General features: G+C 45.5%; 1 protein-coding gene across 2 annotated transcripts in view; it reads left to right on the forward strand.

Annotated features, from left to right (window-relative positions):
- The window catches only part of KLHL31 (kelch like family member 31), a 43,064-nt gene extending 25,156 nt beyond the window's left edge, over positions 1-17,908 (forward strand). For both annotated transcript variants that reach the window (XM_029595711.1, XM_029595712.1), the window contains exon 3: positions 1,145-17,908. In XM_029595711.1, coding sequence (XP_029451571.1) covers positions 1,145-1,877 — 733 coding nt within the window. In that variant the 3' untranslated portion in view covers positions 1,878-17,908. The remainder of the gene's footprint in view (positions 1-1,144) is intronic.
- The last annotated feature ends 1,458 nt before the right edge of the window (positions 17,909-19,366 follow it).

A 19,366-nucleotide genomic window follows, 5' to 3' on the forward strand; every position in this document is an offset into this window, starting at 1 on the left:
CCTTACTCTGGCACAGCTTTGATGTTTAAAAAGAGGTGTATGTGTATATGTGTATGTGGGGTAGGTTAGAAAAGTATGGCTTTGGGGGAGAAGGAAGGGGATTCTGTTACTGAATCTTAAGTGAGGACAATGTTGCTTAGCTGCATATCTTTTAAAGATATGCCACACAAGGCCAGGTAATTTAAAAACAAACAAATTCAAATATAGCCATTTATGTTTTTAACTTATCCTGCTACATGTAGCCGGATGACATTAAGCAAGTATATTCAGCAGGACTTTTATCCTGTTGAAAATACCAGACAGGTTAGCCACTAACTGCCCTATTGAATATTGGTCCCTTTAGTTTTATTTTATGTAGTTTATTGCTCACATATACCAAATACTTTTAGACTTGCTATGGCAATCTGGCTATATTTGATGCTTAATCTTTCCATAGGGCCAGATTTAGTTTTGAGGCACAAGCAGAGTAGCAAAAGCTGTAAAAGGTCTGTAAATCATAAGATCCTAAGAAGTGCCATGTGGGGATCCTACCTGGCTCCAGATTATCAAAACAGGTTGATCCAATCCTGATTTTACCTCACTGCATGCAGGGACTTGTAGTCATGCTTTTCTTAGGGATCACAATAGAAAACTCAGAACTCCAAGTCCCTGCATGCAAATGGATCAATCTGTCCTGAAAATCTGGAACCATTGGGTAACCCTAGTGCCATGCTGGGTTAGACCAATGGTCCATCAAACCCAGCATCCTGTCTCCAGAGGCCAATTCAGGTTCCTTGGAAGTACCCAGCACATCTTAATGGGGAGAACACTTCCCTGTTGCTCATTCCCAGAAGTAAGAAGTATGGAAATCCCCACACCTATCTGGTTAATAATTGTTAATACAATTATCCTCCTTAATCATGTCCAGATCTTTTATAAACTCAGCTATACTGCTGGCCTTGACCACATCTTCTGGCTACAAATCTAAAATATGTATGCATACTACTATTATATGTTATGTACAGAAAATATATTTCAAACCAACTTACATTAACTACTGCATGTATAATAGTAACACAACTGATGCGCTTTCAAATAGAAAGTACATTTGTCATTAAGGAGTGTTTGAGGATTTTATTAATTCATCATTTTGGAATATTTTCAGATATGATCCTCGTTTCAACGCCTGGATTCACCTGGCAAATATGAATCAGAAGCGCACACATTTTAGCCTGAATGCATTCAATGGCCTCCTCTATGCAGTGGGTGGTCGCAATGCAGAAGGCTGTTTATCCTCACTTGAATGCTATGTACCTTCAACTAATCAGTGGCAGATGAAAGCACCACAGGAGGTGGCAAGGTGCTGTCATGCCAGTGCAGTCATAGATGGTAGGATCTTGGTGACAGGTGGTTATATAAATAATGCTTATTCACGTTCGGTATGCATGTATGACCCCTCTTCTGACAGTTGGCAAGATAAATCAAGCCTTAGTACTCCAAGAGGTTGGCACTGCGCTGTTTCCTTTGGTGACAGAGTCTATGTAATGGGTGGGAGCCAGCTTGGTGGCCGAGGTGAAAGGGTTGATGTCCTCCCTGTTGAGTGTTATAATCCACATACTGGGCAATGGAGTTATGTTGCTCCACTTCAGACTGGAGTAAGTACCTCAGGTGCTTCAACACTTAATGGTAAGATCTATTTGGTAGGTGGCTGGAATGAAATAGAAAAGAAATATAAGAAGTGCATTCAGTGTTACAATCCAGATATTAATGAATGGACTGAGGATGATGAATTGCCTGAAGCCACAGTGGGAGTATCTTGTTGTACCATTACCATGCCTAACTGCAAAACACAAGAATCCAGGGCCAGTTCAGTGTCTTCTGTGCCTGTTAGCATTTAAAAATTGTGCCATGAGTAGGTCTACATAAAAACAAGTCAACATGTAGTTTAGAGATCCATTTAATTTAAACATGTGTCTAAATATGTTTTTTTATTTTTAGTAAAGTCCACCAAAAAGAGTTTTTAGAACTACTTCATTCTCAGAAATATAAAATCAAATTGTTTTTGTAAGTTTTGATTAGTCATCACTTCATTTTTCATATAAATAACTTAAAGGGGTATGTTTGTATTTTGGGTAAAATATATCAAACATGTAGCTCCTATCATGGGAATTCTTTAATTTTTCATGTCCCATTACTAAAAATGTACCCTAAGGATTTTATTTGTAAAATGTTATGAAACCCTTGCTTTAAATATCAGTGGGAAAAAATGACTAACATTTAGAAATTGCAAAAACAAACACTTTCATAATCAGAGAGCCTTCCGATGTAAACATTTCAGACTTAAATGCATACCTCAAAAGTGCAGTACAAAGATAGAATTATCTCATAAACAATATTTACAGGTTCATCATGTGCCTTACACCAATTCGCAAAGAAAACATACTTTCCAAATTGTGCATCTGGAAGATTCATAAGGGCAAGTGTGACTTATTCCAGATCGTGGACTCTCTGGTCATATTCAAATCTAGTCTAAAAACTCACTGCTTTGATGTTGGAAATAACAATACAGTACAACAACTTGCTAAACTCAGTGCCTTTCTTTCTCCCTGGTATCTGCTTACTCACAGACACTGGGACAGTTTAACTTAGTATTTCCCAACCAGTGCGCCATGGAACACTGGTGTACCTTCAAATTTGATCAGATGTGCCATGGAAAAATCACCAATGTCTCAGGTCCAGACCAGCACCTGGACTCTGCTCTAAGCAACAAGACATCAGCGGTGGCTCTTAAACATGCAGAAGCTATTTTATGAGCACAAATACAGTCATGCATGCCTCTCCTTCCTAACTTCATTATGATCTCCACAGTGTGGAAATTAATGGGCAGCATGCAGAGCAATGCTAGCCAGGCCCAACTTTGTTCAGTGCACTCATGGCTTCTCTGGATCTCAACCTGCTGCTCTAGCTGCTAAGATATCAAGGTGATAGGTGGATGCAGAGGAAAGTAAGGACATGTTGGAGAAACTGTTAACAGAAAAGTTTGGGATAGTATATCACATGGCGACTCGAGAAATATGACTAACTGTGAACACTTTAAAGGCCCTTTTCTTATTCAAAAAGAAGACTCCAGGGGTGGTTTCAGTTATTCTTGCATTTGATACTTTGGCTTGAAAAGAGGGATACACATGCTAATTTATAAGTCCACATTGAATTATCTTTAGACCATCTAGACAAATTAGTTTACTGAAGGCTTGCGATAAAAGGCACAGGTAGAAGGTCTCAGCGGCTGTACAATGAAGAGTAGCTGCATTTGTGGTATGGAAAAGCAGGTAATTCACAGGTGGCCTGTACCAAGTATAGTAGGGGTGTCAGTGATAAATATTAGGAAACGTGGAGTTGTAATAAATATCTACCAGTACAGCTTCAGGTCTGTTGATGGAATCTATACTACAGGATCTGTTCTTCATCCACCCTAGTGGGAGGACATAAGTTCTATTAGTAAGAGTCTTAATAGTGTAATGGCAATGAGGATAATTGTCCTCATGAGGGAAGTTAAGGCTGTGATCAGCAGAATTGAGCTGCTAACACCATTCAGCAGGGTCCAAGGGGTAGGAGACCTCAATGATTCTCACAGTCGTTGGAGGGATAACACAGCTATGGTATATCACAGAACTATTCATGGCAGTAAGGTTCACTGGCACTGTAATGAAAGCACAGGCAGCTATAAAGGTATAGGCTGAAGCTGGGATATGAGAACAGACCTAATTATTGGTAAGATTAAAGTTCTTGTGCAGAGCTCAAGTGAGGTGAACATATCCATTATTGTCTGGAATCACATTTGTGGAAGTGGAGGAGGTGGAGGCCCAGAAGAGGAAGAGAAGTATCCTCTTCATTTCTTTCATAGATGATGTTCATTACAGGGAAATGCACATTGCCACTGTGGGATCCCGATAGACCCCTCCCAGTATGTCTTCAAGTTTGATTGCTCAGAGGTTACAAACAAGAAGAGTCAATGGCCCATCCACCACCCAGCCCAGATGGGCCACTCCCACTGGAGTTCAGGTGGGCCTCATCTGTAACTGCAGTAATCAGAGCAAATGTCTTTTTGCAATGATGTGGACCCCGTGATTAAGTCTTTGTGGATTTAATGCTGAGTGGCTTACCATAAGAACTTGGTAAGGGCCTTTGCACCTGGGTTGCAGACAGTTCTCTAGAATAATTTAAGGTATACAAAATCACCTAGTTGAATGTCTAATCCTGCTGTATTTGGTGGGATAGATAGTGTAGCTACTGCTCAATGATGTTTCCTTCACATCTGCTGGTGTAGCTGAGAAACAAAATGTAACATTGCTTCATCCTGGGCAAAGTCAAGATTCACTGCAAGGTTGAATATTGAAACAGTTAGTGTTGATTGGCCCATCAAAAGTTCAAAAGACATAAGTCCATGCTTACAATTAGTCTTGTTTCTCATAGCCATGAGGGCAAGTGGGAGGGCCTCTGGCTACATTAAGGAAGTCTCATGAATAATTTTAGCAAGCTTTGTCTTTAAGGCCCCATTTAAATGCTCTATAAGTCTGGAAGCCTATGGTTTATGTGGACAATGGAAAAATAATTTGAGGCCCAACTTCATTCCAATCTGCTGCATCAGTTGTCCTGTCAGTCTCAGAAACTAGATCCAAACCTAGGGATAATCCCTTTTAATAGTTTCTTAGCCACAGCTTCCACATTGTTTTTAGTAATAGGAAAGGCTTTGAGCCATCCAGTAAAAACACAGGCAATAGTGAGAGTATATCAATAATGTAAAACTTTGTTTATGTGAATAAAGTGCATTTGCAATTTCACAAAAAGGCCCCAAGGGGCAGTCAGATTGAAGGTGTGACCCATAACCCTTTTCCCACATTGTAAAGTGCACATGCTCTATAACACACTTTCTGTACAATTGAGCCTACCAATATGATAGAATTTCATGTTTGACCTCCCACCCTCCTTTGGCTCGAGTTTGAATGAGAATGAATCAAATGAGCCAAGAAAGGATGTAAGGAAGGAGGAGAAATCCATTAGGACCTATCCAAAGGCCATCATGGAATGTGCTTCATTCAAGCTGGGTAGTGGCTACCATTTTCCTTCTGTAAGGCAAGCAAATTATTGACAGTAATCTGGTCCTGAAGCTGTAAGGGGAAAAGTTGGTCATTAGGAACAGTAGTGTCTGTAGAGTGGGCAGCAGCACAGGCCAAGACATTTCCTTTTATTCAGAAGTATTGGCAGAAGTGTATGCTTTGCACTTCACCACAGCAAGCAGTGAGGGAAGAAAAAAGAACATGTAGTAGAGCATGAACAAAAGCAGTGTTTTTAATGGGTGCACCTGATGAAGTAAAGAAACAACGATTGTGCTACAAAGCGCCAAAATCATGCACCATGCCAAAAGCGTAGGAGGAATCCTTGTAGATAGTGACAGAGTGTTTGTCTGCTAAAATGCAAGCATGCGTAAGGTCAAAAAGATCTGCTATCTGAGCAGACAGTCCAGGAGGGAGGCGAGTCGTCTCAATATTGTCAGAAGGAGAACACACAGAATAGGCTGTGGCAAATGTTCCAGAAGGGCTTTTAAGATGGGAGCCATCAACTAAATAAATAAAATCAGGGTTTTGCAAGGTCAAAGAGAGTGATCAGGGTGGATCTTAGATTCAGTCTCCACAGCTGCCGCACAGCCATGTGATTCACCACCAACTGGAGTAGGTAGTAAAGAGGCTAGACTAATTGGAGGAAAATTATGAATGGTGAGGCTTCCGGAAAAAAGGAGAAGTTGATAGTGAAACAATTGGGTCAAAATCAACAGATGTGTCCCTGAATGGTTAAGGAGGGTTGACACTGAATGGGGAACAAAACGATGAAGAGAATGCTCGAGAATAAAATAATTGAAGCCTTAACAAGAGAGCAGCTATAGTAATGGTTTGAGTTGCAATGGGTCCTGCTTGGCATTATGAGGCTAAGTGAGAATTCCAGAGGCTATTCCATTTTGTTTGTGACAGTACAAAAAAAAGGAAGAGAATAGTTAGTTAAGCTAAGGGCTGGGCAGATGGATGGGGCTCACTTGAGAGATGTAAAGGAGGCTTCAGCTGCTAGGCACCAAGAAAAAGAGGATTACAAATGATTTTTGAAGAGACTGTAAAGGGGCTTGGTGAGACCAGAATTATCTGGGATCCAAAGGTGATATAAATTAATCATTCCTAAAAAGGACTGCAGCTGGTTTACTGTGGAAGGTTCTGAATATCTGAGGATAACTTATATGCAGTCTTGAGTAAGGGAGGATTGTCCCGCAGAAAGAGAGTAATCCAAATAAATGATAGAGGAAGAGCAAAGTTGCAGCTTGCTTTTGGAAACTTTCAACTCTTTATCAGCTAGTTGGATCAGAAGCTGCAAAATGTCTGAGACTGATGCCTCAAAGGAAAAAGAACAAAGGAGCAAATTATCAACATATTTCAAGAGGATGGAACCTTCAGGAAATTCAAACTTAGAACATCACCTAAGGCCTGGGAAAAGATGGAGGAGAATGAATAAAACCTTGGGGGCAAACTATTCCAGGTGTGTCATAGTTCTTAAATGTGAACTGGAATAGATATTGAGACTCGGGAGAATCAGATATGGAAGAGAAGTCAGAGCACAAGTTAACAACTGGAAATGTAGAGGGTTCAGGGGAAAATTTTGGATAAAATGGGGTAAGGGTCTGGGACTACAGGAGTATTGGGCTGCATAGTGGAATTAATGAGTGTTAAATCCTGAACAAATCACCAATTGTCTGAATTTGGTTTCTGCACAGATAAAATCGTGTATTACAATTTTTCAGTTTAGTAGGGGAGACCTTGATAAGTACCTTTTTTTTCCCAATAAGTTGGTTATTACTGGATAAATACCCTCAACAGCCAAAGGGTTCAGAAGATATTGGTATTGGTTAGGCAAAGCTTTGGAATGTGAGAAAGATACATTTTAATTGGAGAGATATCAAGGAGACCTACGTCAATGTTGGACATGGCTAACAGAGACTCTGATATTAGAGAAAGATCAAGCTTAGGAGGCCAGGAAAGTGTAAATGAGGAGTTAGTATCTAAAAGGACTGATTCAATGCAGCCCTGTACTGCCAAGATGGTATTTGAGGGCAGAGGTGATGATGATTCAGGAAATTGAAGGAAAAATTTACCCCCTCAGAACAGAAAATAGTGCAGCCGAGCCTACAAATAAATTCTCGGCCTAGAAGATTAAGAGGAGAAGAAGAAAGAAGGAAAGAGTGGGATGTCTTCAGTGGGCTCACTGTCACATAAATGGGGAGGGTCTCAGTGGTATTGGCAATATCCACAACCTGAACATTCTGGGATGATAATGGTAATGGAAGAACAGACTGCATTTGGAGTGTGGATTATGAAGCACCAGTATCAATTAGATATTTTATGGGTTTTCCATGGACTGCGAGGGTAATTATGCGTTCAGTTAGAGCAAGTTTTGGAAAGTGTTGCGCAGATGGACCTTGGTCTGAGGGGGAGTTGACACTACCTGTGAGGAGAAGCCCCACAGGTCCCCACTATCGGTAGGCGAGGCTGAAGACAGGCAGAGACCCCTCTGGAGTTTCACCATTACCAGCCCACGTTCCCCTTAAGTTGAGCCCTCAGGTGCCGGGGCTGGCTGGACTTATGTGGGGGTCTCTGTGGTGATGGAGGCAGGCAGTTTTACTCGTGGTCGGATTCCAGGCAGGGGTCAAAGCAGACGGCATTACTCATGGTTGGATTCCAGGCAGGGGTCGAAGCAGGCAGTGTTACTCATAGTCAGTGTCCGGTCTGATGGTCAACGCCAAGGAGGTCCAAGAAAGCAAGGAAGGGATGAAGAACTCAGGAACTCACTGTAGCTCAGAAGAAGCAAGGACCAAGCAGGGTCCTTCCTTAAATAGATCAGAAGGACTGACATCCTTAGGGAGGGTCGACGGCATTTTCCCAATGCGGGTCCTTTAAATGACTGAAGGAGGCGCATGCACATGCCTAGGAAGCAGTCCTGTGCAGGAGGAAGTCGGCAGCATCCCAGCTGTGGAGGAGGCACAGATGGCATTGGCTGGCAGCTCAGAGCCACGCAAATGGGGAGAATTGCTGCTGCCAGGGAGCCCGGGCCCGCTTCAGAGGTGGAGGTAAGTGAAGCCGGTCATGGGGCTCCATGGCCGGCAAGCTTATCAGTATCCCTTCCTTTAAGTCCCCCTCCTGAGGATTTTGGCTTCTTAGGGTGAGAGGCATGAAATTGTTTTTGTCCAAAATGTTAGAAGCCAGCTCCCAAGTATTCTCCTCTGGGCCGTATCCTTCCCAAGTGAGGAGGTTCTCCCACCTATGACCACTTCTTCTTACATCCAGGACCTCCCGAGCATTCTTGTCTGCTGGGTGGTACCTCAAGTCAAAATTGAAGTGGGTGAAGAAGAGGGACCAGCAGGCATATCGGGCATTCAAACGTGGGGCATGTTGCAGGTGTTCGAGATTTTTATGATCAGTGTAGATCATGAACCAAAGCTGTGTGCCCTCCAGCCAGTGGCACCATTCCTCGAGGGCTAGCTTGATATCAAGGAGTTCTCTGTCGACAATCCTGTAGTTACATTCAGCAGCGGAGAACTTCCAGGAAAAATAAAACACAGATGCAGAGTGCCCTTAGGAGAGTACTGACTCAACACGGCCTCAGCTCCTACCGAGGATGCGTCCAACTCTAGGATGAAGGGGTGATTAGGGTCTGGATGGTGCAAGCAGGATTCCTGTAGAAATGCTTCCTTTAGGTCCTGAAATGCTGCCATGGCTTCAGGGGTCCAGTTCTTGACATCGGCTCCCTTACATGTGAGGGCTATACGGGGAGCTACAATCAGGGAATAATTAGGAATGAAATGTCAGTAATAATTTGCGAACCCCAAAAACCTTTGGAGAGCTTGCAGTCCAGTTGGTTGAGGCCAGTCATGGATGCTCTTTAGTTTGCTTGGATCCTTGGAAAAACCACGGGAAGGCTCTCTTTTTTGAACAGGCATTTGTCCAGCTTGGCATACAGGTGATGCTCCTGGAGGTATTGCAGAACTTGGCAGACATCACAGTGATAAGATGAAAGGTCCTTAGAGAATATAAGGATGTCATCCAGATACACCATGACTCTGTTATAGAGGAGATCACGGAACATCTCATTCATCATTTTTTGAAAGATTGCCGGAGCATTACACAACCCGAAAGGCATAACGAGGTGTTCGTAGTGTTGAAGGTGGTCTTCCATTCATCATTGGGTCGAATACAAACCAGGTTGTAGGCCCCCTCACAGATTCCAGTTTGGTGAAGATCTTGGCTCCCTGCAGGCGGTCAAATAATTCTGCGATTAGTGGTAACAGATAACGATCCTTTTTGGTGATCGCGTTGAAGCCACAGTAATCAGTACAAGGCCATAGGGTGCCATCCTTCTTAGTCACAACGAAAAATCCCATGCCGACCAGAGAGGTGGATAGTCAGATGAACCCCTTCTCGAGGTTCTCCCGGATATGGTCCGACCTAGCCTTGGTTTCCAGAATGGATAGCAGGTAAACCCTACTACGCGGAGGCATGGTACCCGATAGCAGCTCAATGGCACAGTCAAAGTCTCGGTGGAGTGGTAGAATCTCCACTTTGACTTTAGAGAACATATCTGAGAAATCTGCATAAGAAGCAGGGAAGGACCAAGGGAGTTGCGAGGGAGCCATAACTCTTTTGAGGCAGGACTGGTGACAATGAGGGCCCCATTTCAAAAGTTCAAGAGAAACCCAATCAAATTGGGGAGAGTGGAGTTGTAGCCACGGCAATCCTAAGATCATAGGATGAATGTACTTGTCAATCATGTGGAATTCAATCTCCTCCACATGTAATGCTCCGATACTCACAGTGACCAGGACTGTGGTTAAGGTAACCCTCCTGGGCAATGGAACACCTTGGATGGAGGTTATGACAAGAGGCAACTCCTTAGGCACAGTTGGAATATGCTGGTGGTCTACGAGTGACTTCATGAGAAAATTCCCACCAGCCCCAGAGTCCACAAGAGCCAAGACTGGGAAGCTTTGCTGGTCCAGAGAGATGGTTGCAGAGAGGGTTAGCAGGGTGGCTGGAGTGGAGAAGCCTAAGGACTTGCCCCCATGGTTCCCTAGGCTGGGAAGTTTCCTGGATAGATGAGGCACTCCGCAAGTCAATGTCCTGCCGCGCCACAGTACAGACAAAAGCCAGCTCATTGTCTCCATAGGCGCTCTTCAGGCGTGAAGCAGCCATGGCCTATTTGCATCGGTTCCTCGGTCTGAGTGGTAAAGGGAGCCTTTAAGGTGGAAGCTGGGATGGGAGTAGGAGAACGAAGCCTGGTAGGAGCAGATCTATAAGGGGTATGGAACTCCCGGGGACGTTCTTGAGGGCAACGGTCTGTCCTCCCGGCCAGGTTGATGAGGTCCTCTAAGGATTTCGGGAGATTACAAGCTGCTAGTTCATTCTTAATATGGACTAAAATCCTTTCCAGGAAAATTTGGCGTAGACAGTCCTCCCGCCTGCCGAGCTCCATGGCTAGGGTGCAGAATTCTATGATGTAGTCAGTCAGAGAACAGTTCCCTTGATGGAGATGCAGGAGATCTGCAGAAGAAGTTGCCAGTCACCCGGGGTCATCAAAGACCTTCTTGAAGGAGGAGATGAAATGGGATAAGACCTGCAGTCAGAGTTCCCAAAGCAGGGAAGCCCAAGCCAGGGCCTTGCCATCAAGGCGAGAGGATGAAAGTAACCTTGGTGGAGTTGTCCAGAAAAAGAGCCGGCTGGAGAGAAAAGTGCATAAAGCACTGGTTTATGAACCCCCGACACTATTTAGGATCACTGCCGTACCGCGAGGATGCCGGTGAAGGTACTGACGGATGTGAAGGGGTCACCGAGGTCAGCGAAGTCGCCGGCGGAAGAGAAGACGCAGCCTGGTTAGCCATAGCGTCCAGCCGAGTGTTGAGGCATTCAAAGGAGGTTGCCAGAGCCTCTAGGAAGTGCTGCTGTTCCTGAATTTTATGAGCGAGTCCAGGAATGGCCTGAAGCACTGAAGCCTCTGCCGAGACCATGGCCTTGGCAACCTGTTGCGCAGCTGGACCCTTGGAGCAAGGGAGGCGAAGCTGAAGACAGGCAGAGACCCCTCTGGAGCTTCCCCACTACCAGCTCACTTTCCCCTTAGGTTGAGCCCTTGGATGCTGGGGCCGGCTGGACTTACATGGGGTCTCTGTGGTGATGGAGGCAGGCGACGTTACTCGTGGTTGGATTCCAGGCAGGGGTCGAGGCAGGCAGCGATACTCGTAGTCAGTGACCAATATGATGATCAAAGCCGAGGAGGTCCAAGAAAGCAAGGATAGTCAAACACTCTTTTTCAATTGTGGAGTATTTCTGCTTATGGCTTAATAGCTTTCGACTCAAGTATTTCACCAGATGTTCCTCCCCTTGGTGTACCTGGGACAGCACGGCACCTAGTCCCTCCCCAGAGGCATCAGTCTGGAGTATAAACTCGTGGTCAAAATCCACCCCTTTCAAAACTGGGGCACTACACAGTACCTCCTTTAAATCTGTGAAGGCTCCTTCTTGGGCTGTGCCCCACTGTAGGGGATTTCGACTCCCCTTCTTTAGGAGATCTGAGAGAACTGCTGCCCATTCAGTGAGATGTGGTACAAACCTCCGGTAAGACCCCACTAGCCCCAGGAACGATCTAACCTGCTTATTTCTTTTGGAGGGGGGGGGGGCGGAAAATGGCGGACAGCTGCTATCTTGTCTACCAGCGGTCTTATCTCTCCTCCACCCAACCAGTATACTAAATGTTGTACTTCCCTCTCCAGCAGATGGCATTTCTTAGGATTAGCCCTGAGTTCTGCCGCCCGCAATGACCCTAATACTGCTTCCAAGTACTTTAAATAGTCTTCCCAGTTCTCGGTGTGGATCATGATATCATCTATGTAGGCTGCTGCGTACCGCTGGAGGGGGTCTTAACACAATGTTCATCATTCTCTGAATATCTGCAGCAGCACCATGTAAGCCAAATGGCATTCTTTTTAACTGGTAAAGGCCCGGTGGGGTGGCAAAGGCTATCTTATCCTGGGACTGAGGATCTAATGGGATCTGCCAATATCCCTTCATTAGGTCTAAAGTAGAAATGAATTGGGCCTTCCTCAGTCAGTCCACCAGCTCGTCTATCTTAGGCATTGGATATGCATCGAACTGAGATATGGAGTTCACTTGTCTGAAGTCGATACAAAAAAGTAGGATACCGTCAAACTTGGGCACTAATACTATGGGGCTCAACCACAGGCTACAGGATTCCTCTATGACACCTAATCGTAACATCTCTTTCATTTGCTTGACAACTCCTTCTTGTCTAGCATCAGGAAGCCTGTAGGGCTTCTGTCTAATGACCTTCCCCAGGGGTGTAATAATGCTATGGCTGACCACCCTAGTGGTCCCCGGGTATGGGGAAAATACATTTCAGTTCCTCTTCACCAAAGCCTCAACCTGCGTCCGTTGAGAATAAGATAAACCCAGAGCTATGGATCTCTCTCCTGCATTGCTGAGATTTGGGGACCCAGATCCCCTTCCCCACCAGTGTCCTTCATGGTGAGGAGGGCCTCTCGGGACAACCAAGTTTTTAACATGTTTATGTTTGCAGGTGACCCTGCCTCAGCCATACTTGATAATCTACCAGCCCCATCTGGCATACCACCTGCCCCGGCCCCTTCCATTTTGCTAGGAGTTTGTTGGAAGATGTGGGTAGCAGCACCAACACTCTATCCCTTACCTGCAACTTCCTCTCCCTAGCTTCTTTATCATAATAGTCTCTGCTTCTCTTGATTAGCCCTTGCCAATGTCCTGGCCCATTCCATTTTCTCCCTGAGACCTAGCAGGTAAGATAATATCCCCTTGTTCTGTGAAGGCTCCCCTCCCTAGGCTTCCCACACCATGTCTGGGGTCCCCGAGGTTGTCTACCAAACATTCACTCAAAGGGGGAAAAACCCGTTGAGACCTGGGAGCTCTCCCGTGCAGTGAATAGCAAAAAGGGGACAAGCTGGGCCCAGTCTCGGGGGTCTTATTTATTTATTTATTTATTTTGAATTTTTATATACCGATATTCCTATAAAGAATATAGATCACACCGGTTTACAATGGAACTGAACTTTCGCTGGGAGGCGATACATTAAACAATGAACTTAGTAATTGGAAACATTCAGAAAAACATTTGGAAATAGGGAACCATGACAAACCATAACAAACCGAGAACAAAAACCAAAAAAATGAAATAAAATTCAGGATAAATAAAATAATGATAAGTAAATAAATAAAATAAAATAAAATAAATAAAATACTTTATTTAAAACTAGGATGGATCCTCGAGGGACTGTGAAAAGATAGTTCAGTAAGTCCAATAACTGTTAGCATAGGTCTTGGAGTCATGTTCTAGGACCTGCATCAAAGAGAACTTGGGTTTTCAAGGAAAGTTTGATTGAACAGCCAAGTTTTTAAGTCTTTCTTGAAGGTTAGGAGACAATGTTCTTGACGGAGGTCAGGAGGGAGAGTGTTCCAAAGAGTCGGCCCAGATGTAGATAACGCTCTTTTGCTTAGAGAAGATTTAGTAGGGGGGGCATGCAGAGAGCCTTTGTAAGCTCTTCTGATTGGTCTTTCAGAGGTATGAGCCCGGAATTGATGGCTCAGTTTGAGAGGGGCGATGTTATGAATGTCTTTATGTATCATCATAAGTACTTTGAACGAAATCCTGGCTTTGATTGGTAACCAGTGTAGAGACTGCAGTATGGGCGAGATATGTCTTCTCACAGTCACCATCTTAACATTCCCTTTAGGGTCCGATTGAACCTCTCTACTAGACCATCGGTCTGGGGATGATAAGCGGCTGTGCACACATGGCAGATCCCAAAGGTGTCCCATACCTAGCTCAAGGTTCATGCCATGAAGTTTGTTTCCCTAGGAACCCCACAGTAGAGAAGATTTTCAACAATTCCTATGCAATACTTGGGGCACCTGCATTCCTCAGGGGGATGGCCCAGGGATATCACATAGCATAATCTACCATTACTAGCAGATACTTATACCCTCAGCGATTCTTCTCAAAGGGGCCCTCGAGGTCTAAGGCAACCCAGCAGACAGGATCTTCCATTACAGGTAAGGGTATCAGAGGGGCCCGTAGGGGTACCCCCAAGGGAACCCATTGGCATTGAGGACAAGACAAGCAATAGTTCTTCAAATCTCTGTAGAATCCCGGCCAATAAAATTGGGTCTTAATCGGTGCCAATGTGTTCTGGACCTCCTGATGCCCTGCTATCGAGGAATTATGAGCCTGGTCTAGCACCTGATCCTGAAAGGACCTGGGAACCAACAGTTGTTATACTGTAGGACCCCCCCGTAGGACCCCCCTTTTCATCCTCTTCTATCCTATACACAAAACCCTGTTTATTTTCTCCATCCAACGCCTCCTCATTTCTTGCAAAGGCTTGCCTCCAACCCTCCCTCAGGGTCTCATCATGTTCCTGCTCTTCCTGGAATCCCCTGCGCTCACTTGTCTACCTCAGCAATTTCCCCTACCAGAGTCTGGACACCCCTATGACTCTATTTCTCCTCTTTATGTCGGGCCCTGGGTTTCCTTCCCCTACTGGACCCCGAGTACAACTCTTCGTCCTTGAAAGGGTAAATTTGCCCCACATGGTGGTCTGGGGCCAATTCCTGTCCTTGGTGGGACCGAGTTGAGAAGAGATTCCTAACCCCCACACCAATTGGCTCATAGTGGGCCAATCTCCCCCTAATATGGCTTCAAATGGGAGCCCGTCCACTATTGCCTCGGGGAGGCATTCCCGCTGGCCTGCTGCCTCTTTCATTTGGTGGTACTCAGGGTGCCCATGAACACACCTTACCAGCACCTGGTCAGTCCTCTCCCCAATATCATGTCCATGCCCCTTCGCCGTGTCTGCACCCTCAGCCCATTCTATAGATACCATGGGCTGGTTGGCTCCAGTGTCCAGGAGGGCCTAGGTGGGCCTCCTGTTAATTCTCACTGTGTATATGAATGGTTACCTCCCTCTGAAGAACCTGCTCCCCCAGACGGCCTGACCCTAGTTGCCGTATAATTCACTCTGGGGCAAGTACGTCATTTGTGCCTGACCTCCCCACAGCCATAGCATCTCAGGGCGTAATTTGGGCCACTTTCCCTCCTGGCAGTAGAGCGATCTCTATCCCTTCCTCTCCCTGGTGGGAAAAATTGCTCCATTCGTGATGTGAGCCCCTGAGGGTCACCTTGTCCCCTCTTCCCTTTATCTAGATCCTGAATTCCTTGCCTATGAAGGCCTCCTTGGCCGCCCTCACCCTCATCAGACCTAAGGGTGGTCTCAGTCTCCATATACTGCTCTGCCAGGGTGACTGCACTTCCCATGGTAGATGCCCCCTCCCTCACCAGCCACTCTTTGACTTTCAGGTGAATGGCCTTTAAAAATTGCTCCAACACTACTATGGACACTACCTCCATAGCAGACTTGCCCTCTGGTTCAATCCACCTACAGGCCAAATCCTTGAGCTGCTATGCCAAAGCTCAGGGCCTGTCCCCGGCAACCATTCTCATCGCCCAAAACTTCTAACAGTATGATTCCCTTGTAAGCCCCAACTGGTCTCTAATAGTGGCCTTCAACGTGTCATGGTCTGCGGCCTCCTCTGGAGTCAAGGCTCGAAATGGCATTTGAGCTTCCCCGGTAAGATAGGTGGCTAACCGATACGCCCACAGTGTCCGCAGCCATGCAGCTATTCTTTCAAACATTGTCAAAAATGCATCCGAGTCGTCCCCTTCCCCCATTCAGGTCAGCAACAGTCCACGGGCCACTTCTCCATCCCCAAAGTTCTCAGTCTGCGGGAGTACGATACCTCCCTCTTGTTCTCCTCTCTGTGAAGGCATTGGACGTGTCAGCTTGGCCTGTTCCTCCAACAGGTGTAGCAACGGCTGCTGTTGCTGCGGGCGATCATGTTTTGGACTAGATGCTGAAAGCCTTCCTGTTGCTGCTGGAGCTGGTCCGTCAGCCATTTCCAGATTTCTTTGGAAGTCATCCTGATATCTGAGGGAGACAAAAAGAAAAAACCCAAGTGCGGATTGACCACTCTTTTCCAATTTCCCTTCTGGCTTGGGGACAGACTGCTCACCAGCTGCCAAGATGTTCTCAGCATCCTATGCATCTGCCCTCCTCACCCTGCTTCACCTGCTAGGTTCACTGTGCTTCTCCCCTTCCCTCCTCAGGGTCTGACTTGCGCCGTACCCTTCCTCCACCAGGTACAGGCTTTGGCGCTGTTTGAATTAGACTCCGTTATCCGTCCACCCCATCTGTGGCAATCACGATGCCTCCCCGGCTTCATGGCTCCGCCTCCGCTCTGAGTGGTCCAGAATCCTACTGCTGCCACCACGTGTAGTAGCCTCGGGTCACCTCACTGGTCTCCAGAGTTGGAGCAATGTTCCCATGGATGGCTTGGGCTGGGGGCCTGCAGTGAGTACCCTCAAGAAACAGCCTTTAGTCTCTTGTCCTCCCGCCTTCAAGCAGTGCTAGCCTTTCAGGTCAATCCATAACAGTCCAGACTTCTCAGGAACAATGCTTGCAGTTTGCAGTATACTTTCGCAGGGCAGCTGCCTGAACCCAGCTCCCCACTTTAGTAGCTCCACTTGAGTCCTTCCCTCCCCTCTTAACCTGGGAGGGAAACTGAGGGAGTGTTGCCCCTTCAACTACCAATGTCCTACTGCTTGTTTCAGCCTTTAGTCCAAAAGGTAAACAAAAAAATACAACAAAAAAACCCCAATCCTGCCAGTAATCAGTTCACTGCACACTTCTTCCAGCTGTACCAGCAATTCTCCAGGTAATTATTGTCCCTCTCAGTCTTTGGGGTAAAACAACAAAGTCCAAATCAAACATCCCAAAGTAAGCTCCCTGTTAAGGCCCTCCTGACACTTTGGGAGAATACCAGCAGTTTTTCTTCTCTTTTTTTTTTAAGTTTCCCCATAGTAATTCCAGCACCTTTTCTCCAGTAGGCGAAGTTATTCACCAGACTCTTTAACACACCCACACTCTCCAACAGCTGTACACTGCTGATGGGGATTTCAACCTCCCTCTCCTCCCACAGAAATCCACTAGGTGGGCAGTCCTCAGTAACTCCATTTGCATTCTCTACACCTCCAAAAAGGAAATCTTTATCCTGACTCCCCACCTGGGGACTCACCTCTTCTGGGCTATTCCGATGTATCCATGAGCTCCCCGTTGTCTTGGGACTCCTCTGCTTCTTGGAACTCCATGGGTTCTGGGACCAGGTCAGCTGCTTCCCCTCCCCCAGTGGATTCTCCTCCTGGTGTTTCAGAGCAAGCCCCCACCCTTCTCCTGCCACTCGTCTTTCCAATCAAACTCGGCTTCATCCCTCCTCCCTGGTTTTCCCCTGAACCCAGGGCCTTTGAGCTTGGTCCCTCCCACCTCCCTTAGCACTAGGGAATCTGGGACTTGTAGTACAGGAGGGCTGTACCAGGTTCCTAAGCTTCCACTGTATCTGCCTAGCTCTCTCACTTTGTGGCCTTGGGGAAGATGGGGCAGCCAGACTTCCACCACAGATGGACCCCTCCATTTGTTTGTCAACAGAAGTCCCCTACGTGCTAGCAGAGAAAGAGACCAGGATAGGGAACTGGGGCAGCAGAGACCATCATCAACTTTCCCCCCTTGTGTACTGACAAGGGGAAGGTGCTCCCTGAGCCAGGCCCAGCAGCAAGGGAGGGACAGCAAACAGAGAAGCGGCAGAGAGAGAGTAGCATAGCACTGAGAAAAAAAAAAGAAAATTAAAATTAAAAGGAGAAACACAGGCAGGAGGAGGGAGGGCAATTAAAAAAAAAAAACAACAATTACTAGAGGGTAAGAGCAGTAGGCGGACAGAGGGGTAAGGGACAAACAGGCAAAAGAAACCGAGGATTCTTACATGAGATCTTCTTCCTCAAATAATGGCCAATTCACCAGGAAATTATAGGAAAGATCATCATGGTAGGTGAATTCCCTAAACTTCCTCTTAGGGTTCTCTACAAAGGGCCACACCCAAGGAAACCGGTAAAAGGTTTTATTATAAGAACTTGCATGCAAAGAGATCACACAATGCAATCTGCCTGTTTATAGAGATACAGTCTTTTATCACAGAGTGTTACATTAATAATTAGCATTTATTAGTACACAGTTTATAATTGATGTATACCACCTCTGGGTGGTCTTACCTAGAGTACAGCATACTTTCATATTAGACAAAAGACTATTTCTTCCCAATAAGGGGTGAATTTTAAGAATTGCTTGTGTTAATAGGCTCATTTATGCGAGTATATGTGCCAAGTGTGAGCGACTCGTATTTTAAAAGCAGCAAATTATGCACTTATATGTATGTGCTTGAGTAAAAAAAAAGGGGGGGTGCAGAGTTGGGGCTTGTCAGGGGTGTTCTGGGACAGGGCCAAAATCTATGTGTATAAATCCATATTTTAAATCCAGAGGCCACAGCACGTGGTGGATTCTTAGCTGCACAGGTTTACTTCCACTTTTGATGACGTGTAAGTCCTAAACGACTGGATGAGGGTCAACTGGGTGAGTGCAGGCTGAAGAACCAGAGGGGTCTGGATGACCTCAAGATGGACTGGGCAAACTGGTGGACTAATTGGTAAAACTGGGAATGTCCTTCATGAGAGCATGTTTTAAAATCTGCTTACTTGCACATATTAAAGCTGACAATGTCCTAAGGAAATACATGAAATACATTAGCTTGAGAGACTGCTTAAAATTAGGAGCACACATAAGTGCAGTAGGCATATTTGAAATCATACATGTTTAACTGCACACATGATTTAAAATTTCTGCGTATGAGCACTCATGCACCATACGCACATGTATAGGCACCCATGCACGCATATTAAAGTTACCATCTAAGTATTTAGTTACACCACAAACTTCTAGTAGATTTGGTATCTTATGTATAATAATATTACCTACATTATGGCAAACCACTCCATTCTATGAGACAAACAAAAGCTGGTTGAAGCTGGTTTTGTTTGCATGCATATAACCTTATAACTTCTACTTTTTGCAATAGTTAATTAAGTTCATAGCCTTTAAGCAGTTACATTCTTATCTCTATAAGACTGGCATAGTTGCAATGCAGTTGCAATAAGCCAGTCAGAGAAAAAGCACAACATAAGCCAGTGCTGGGCTTTCTAAGATTCAACACTTTACACTTCTTACCTTGGTGTTATGATCACAGCTTTCAGTACCACTTTTATGCTGATAACTTCCAGCTCTACCTCTCTGCTCCAGAAATTTCATCAAGAATTCAAT

The sequence above is a fragment of the Rhinatrema bivittatum genome, chromosome 3 (assembly GCF_901001135.1).
Source record: "Rhinatrema bivittatum chromosome 3, aRhiBiv1.1, whole genome shotgun sequence".
NCBI classification, from domain to species: domain Eukaryota; kingdom Metazoa; phylum Chordata; class Amphibia; order Gymnophiona; family Rhinatrematidae; genus Rhinatrema; species Rhinatrema bivittatum.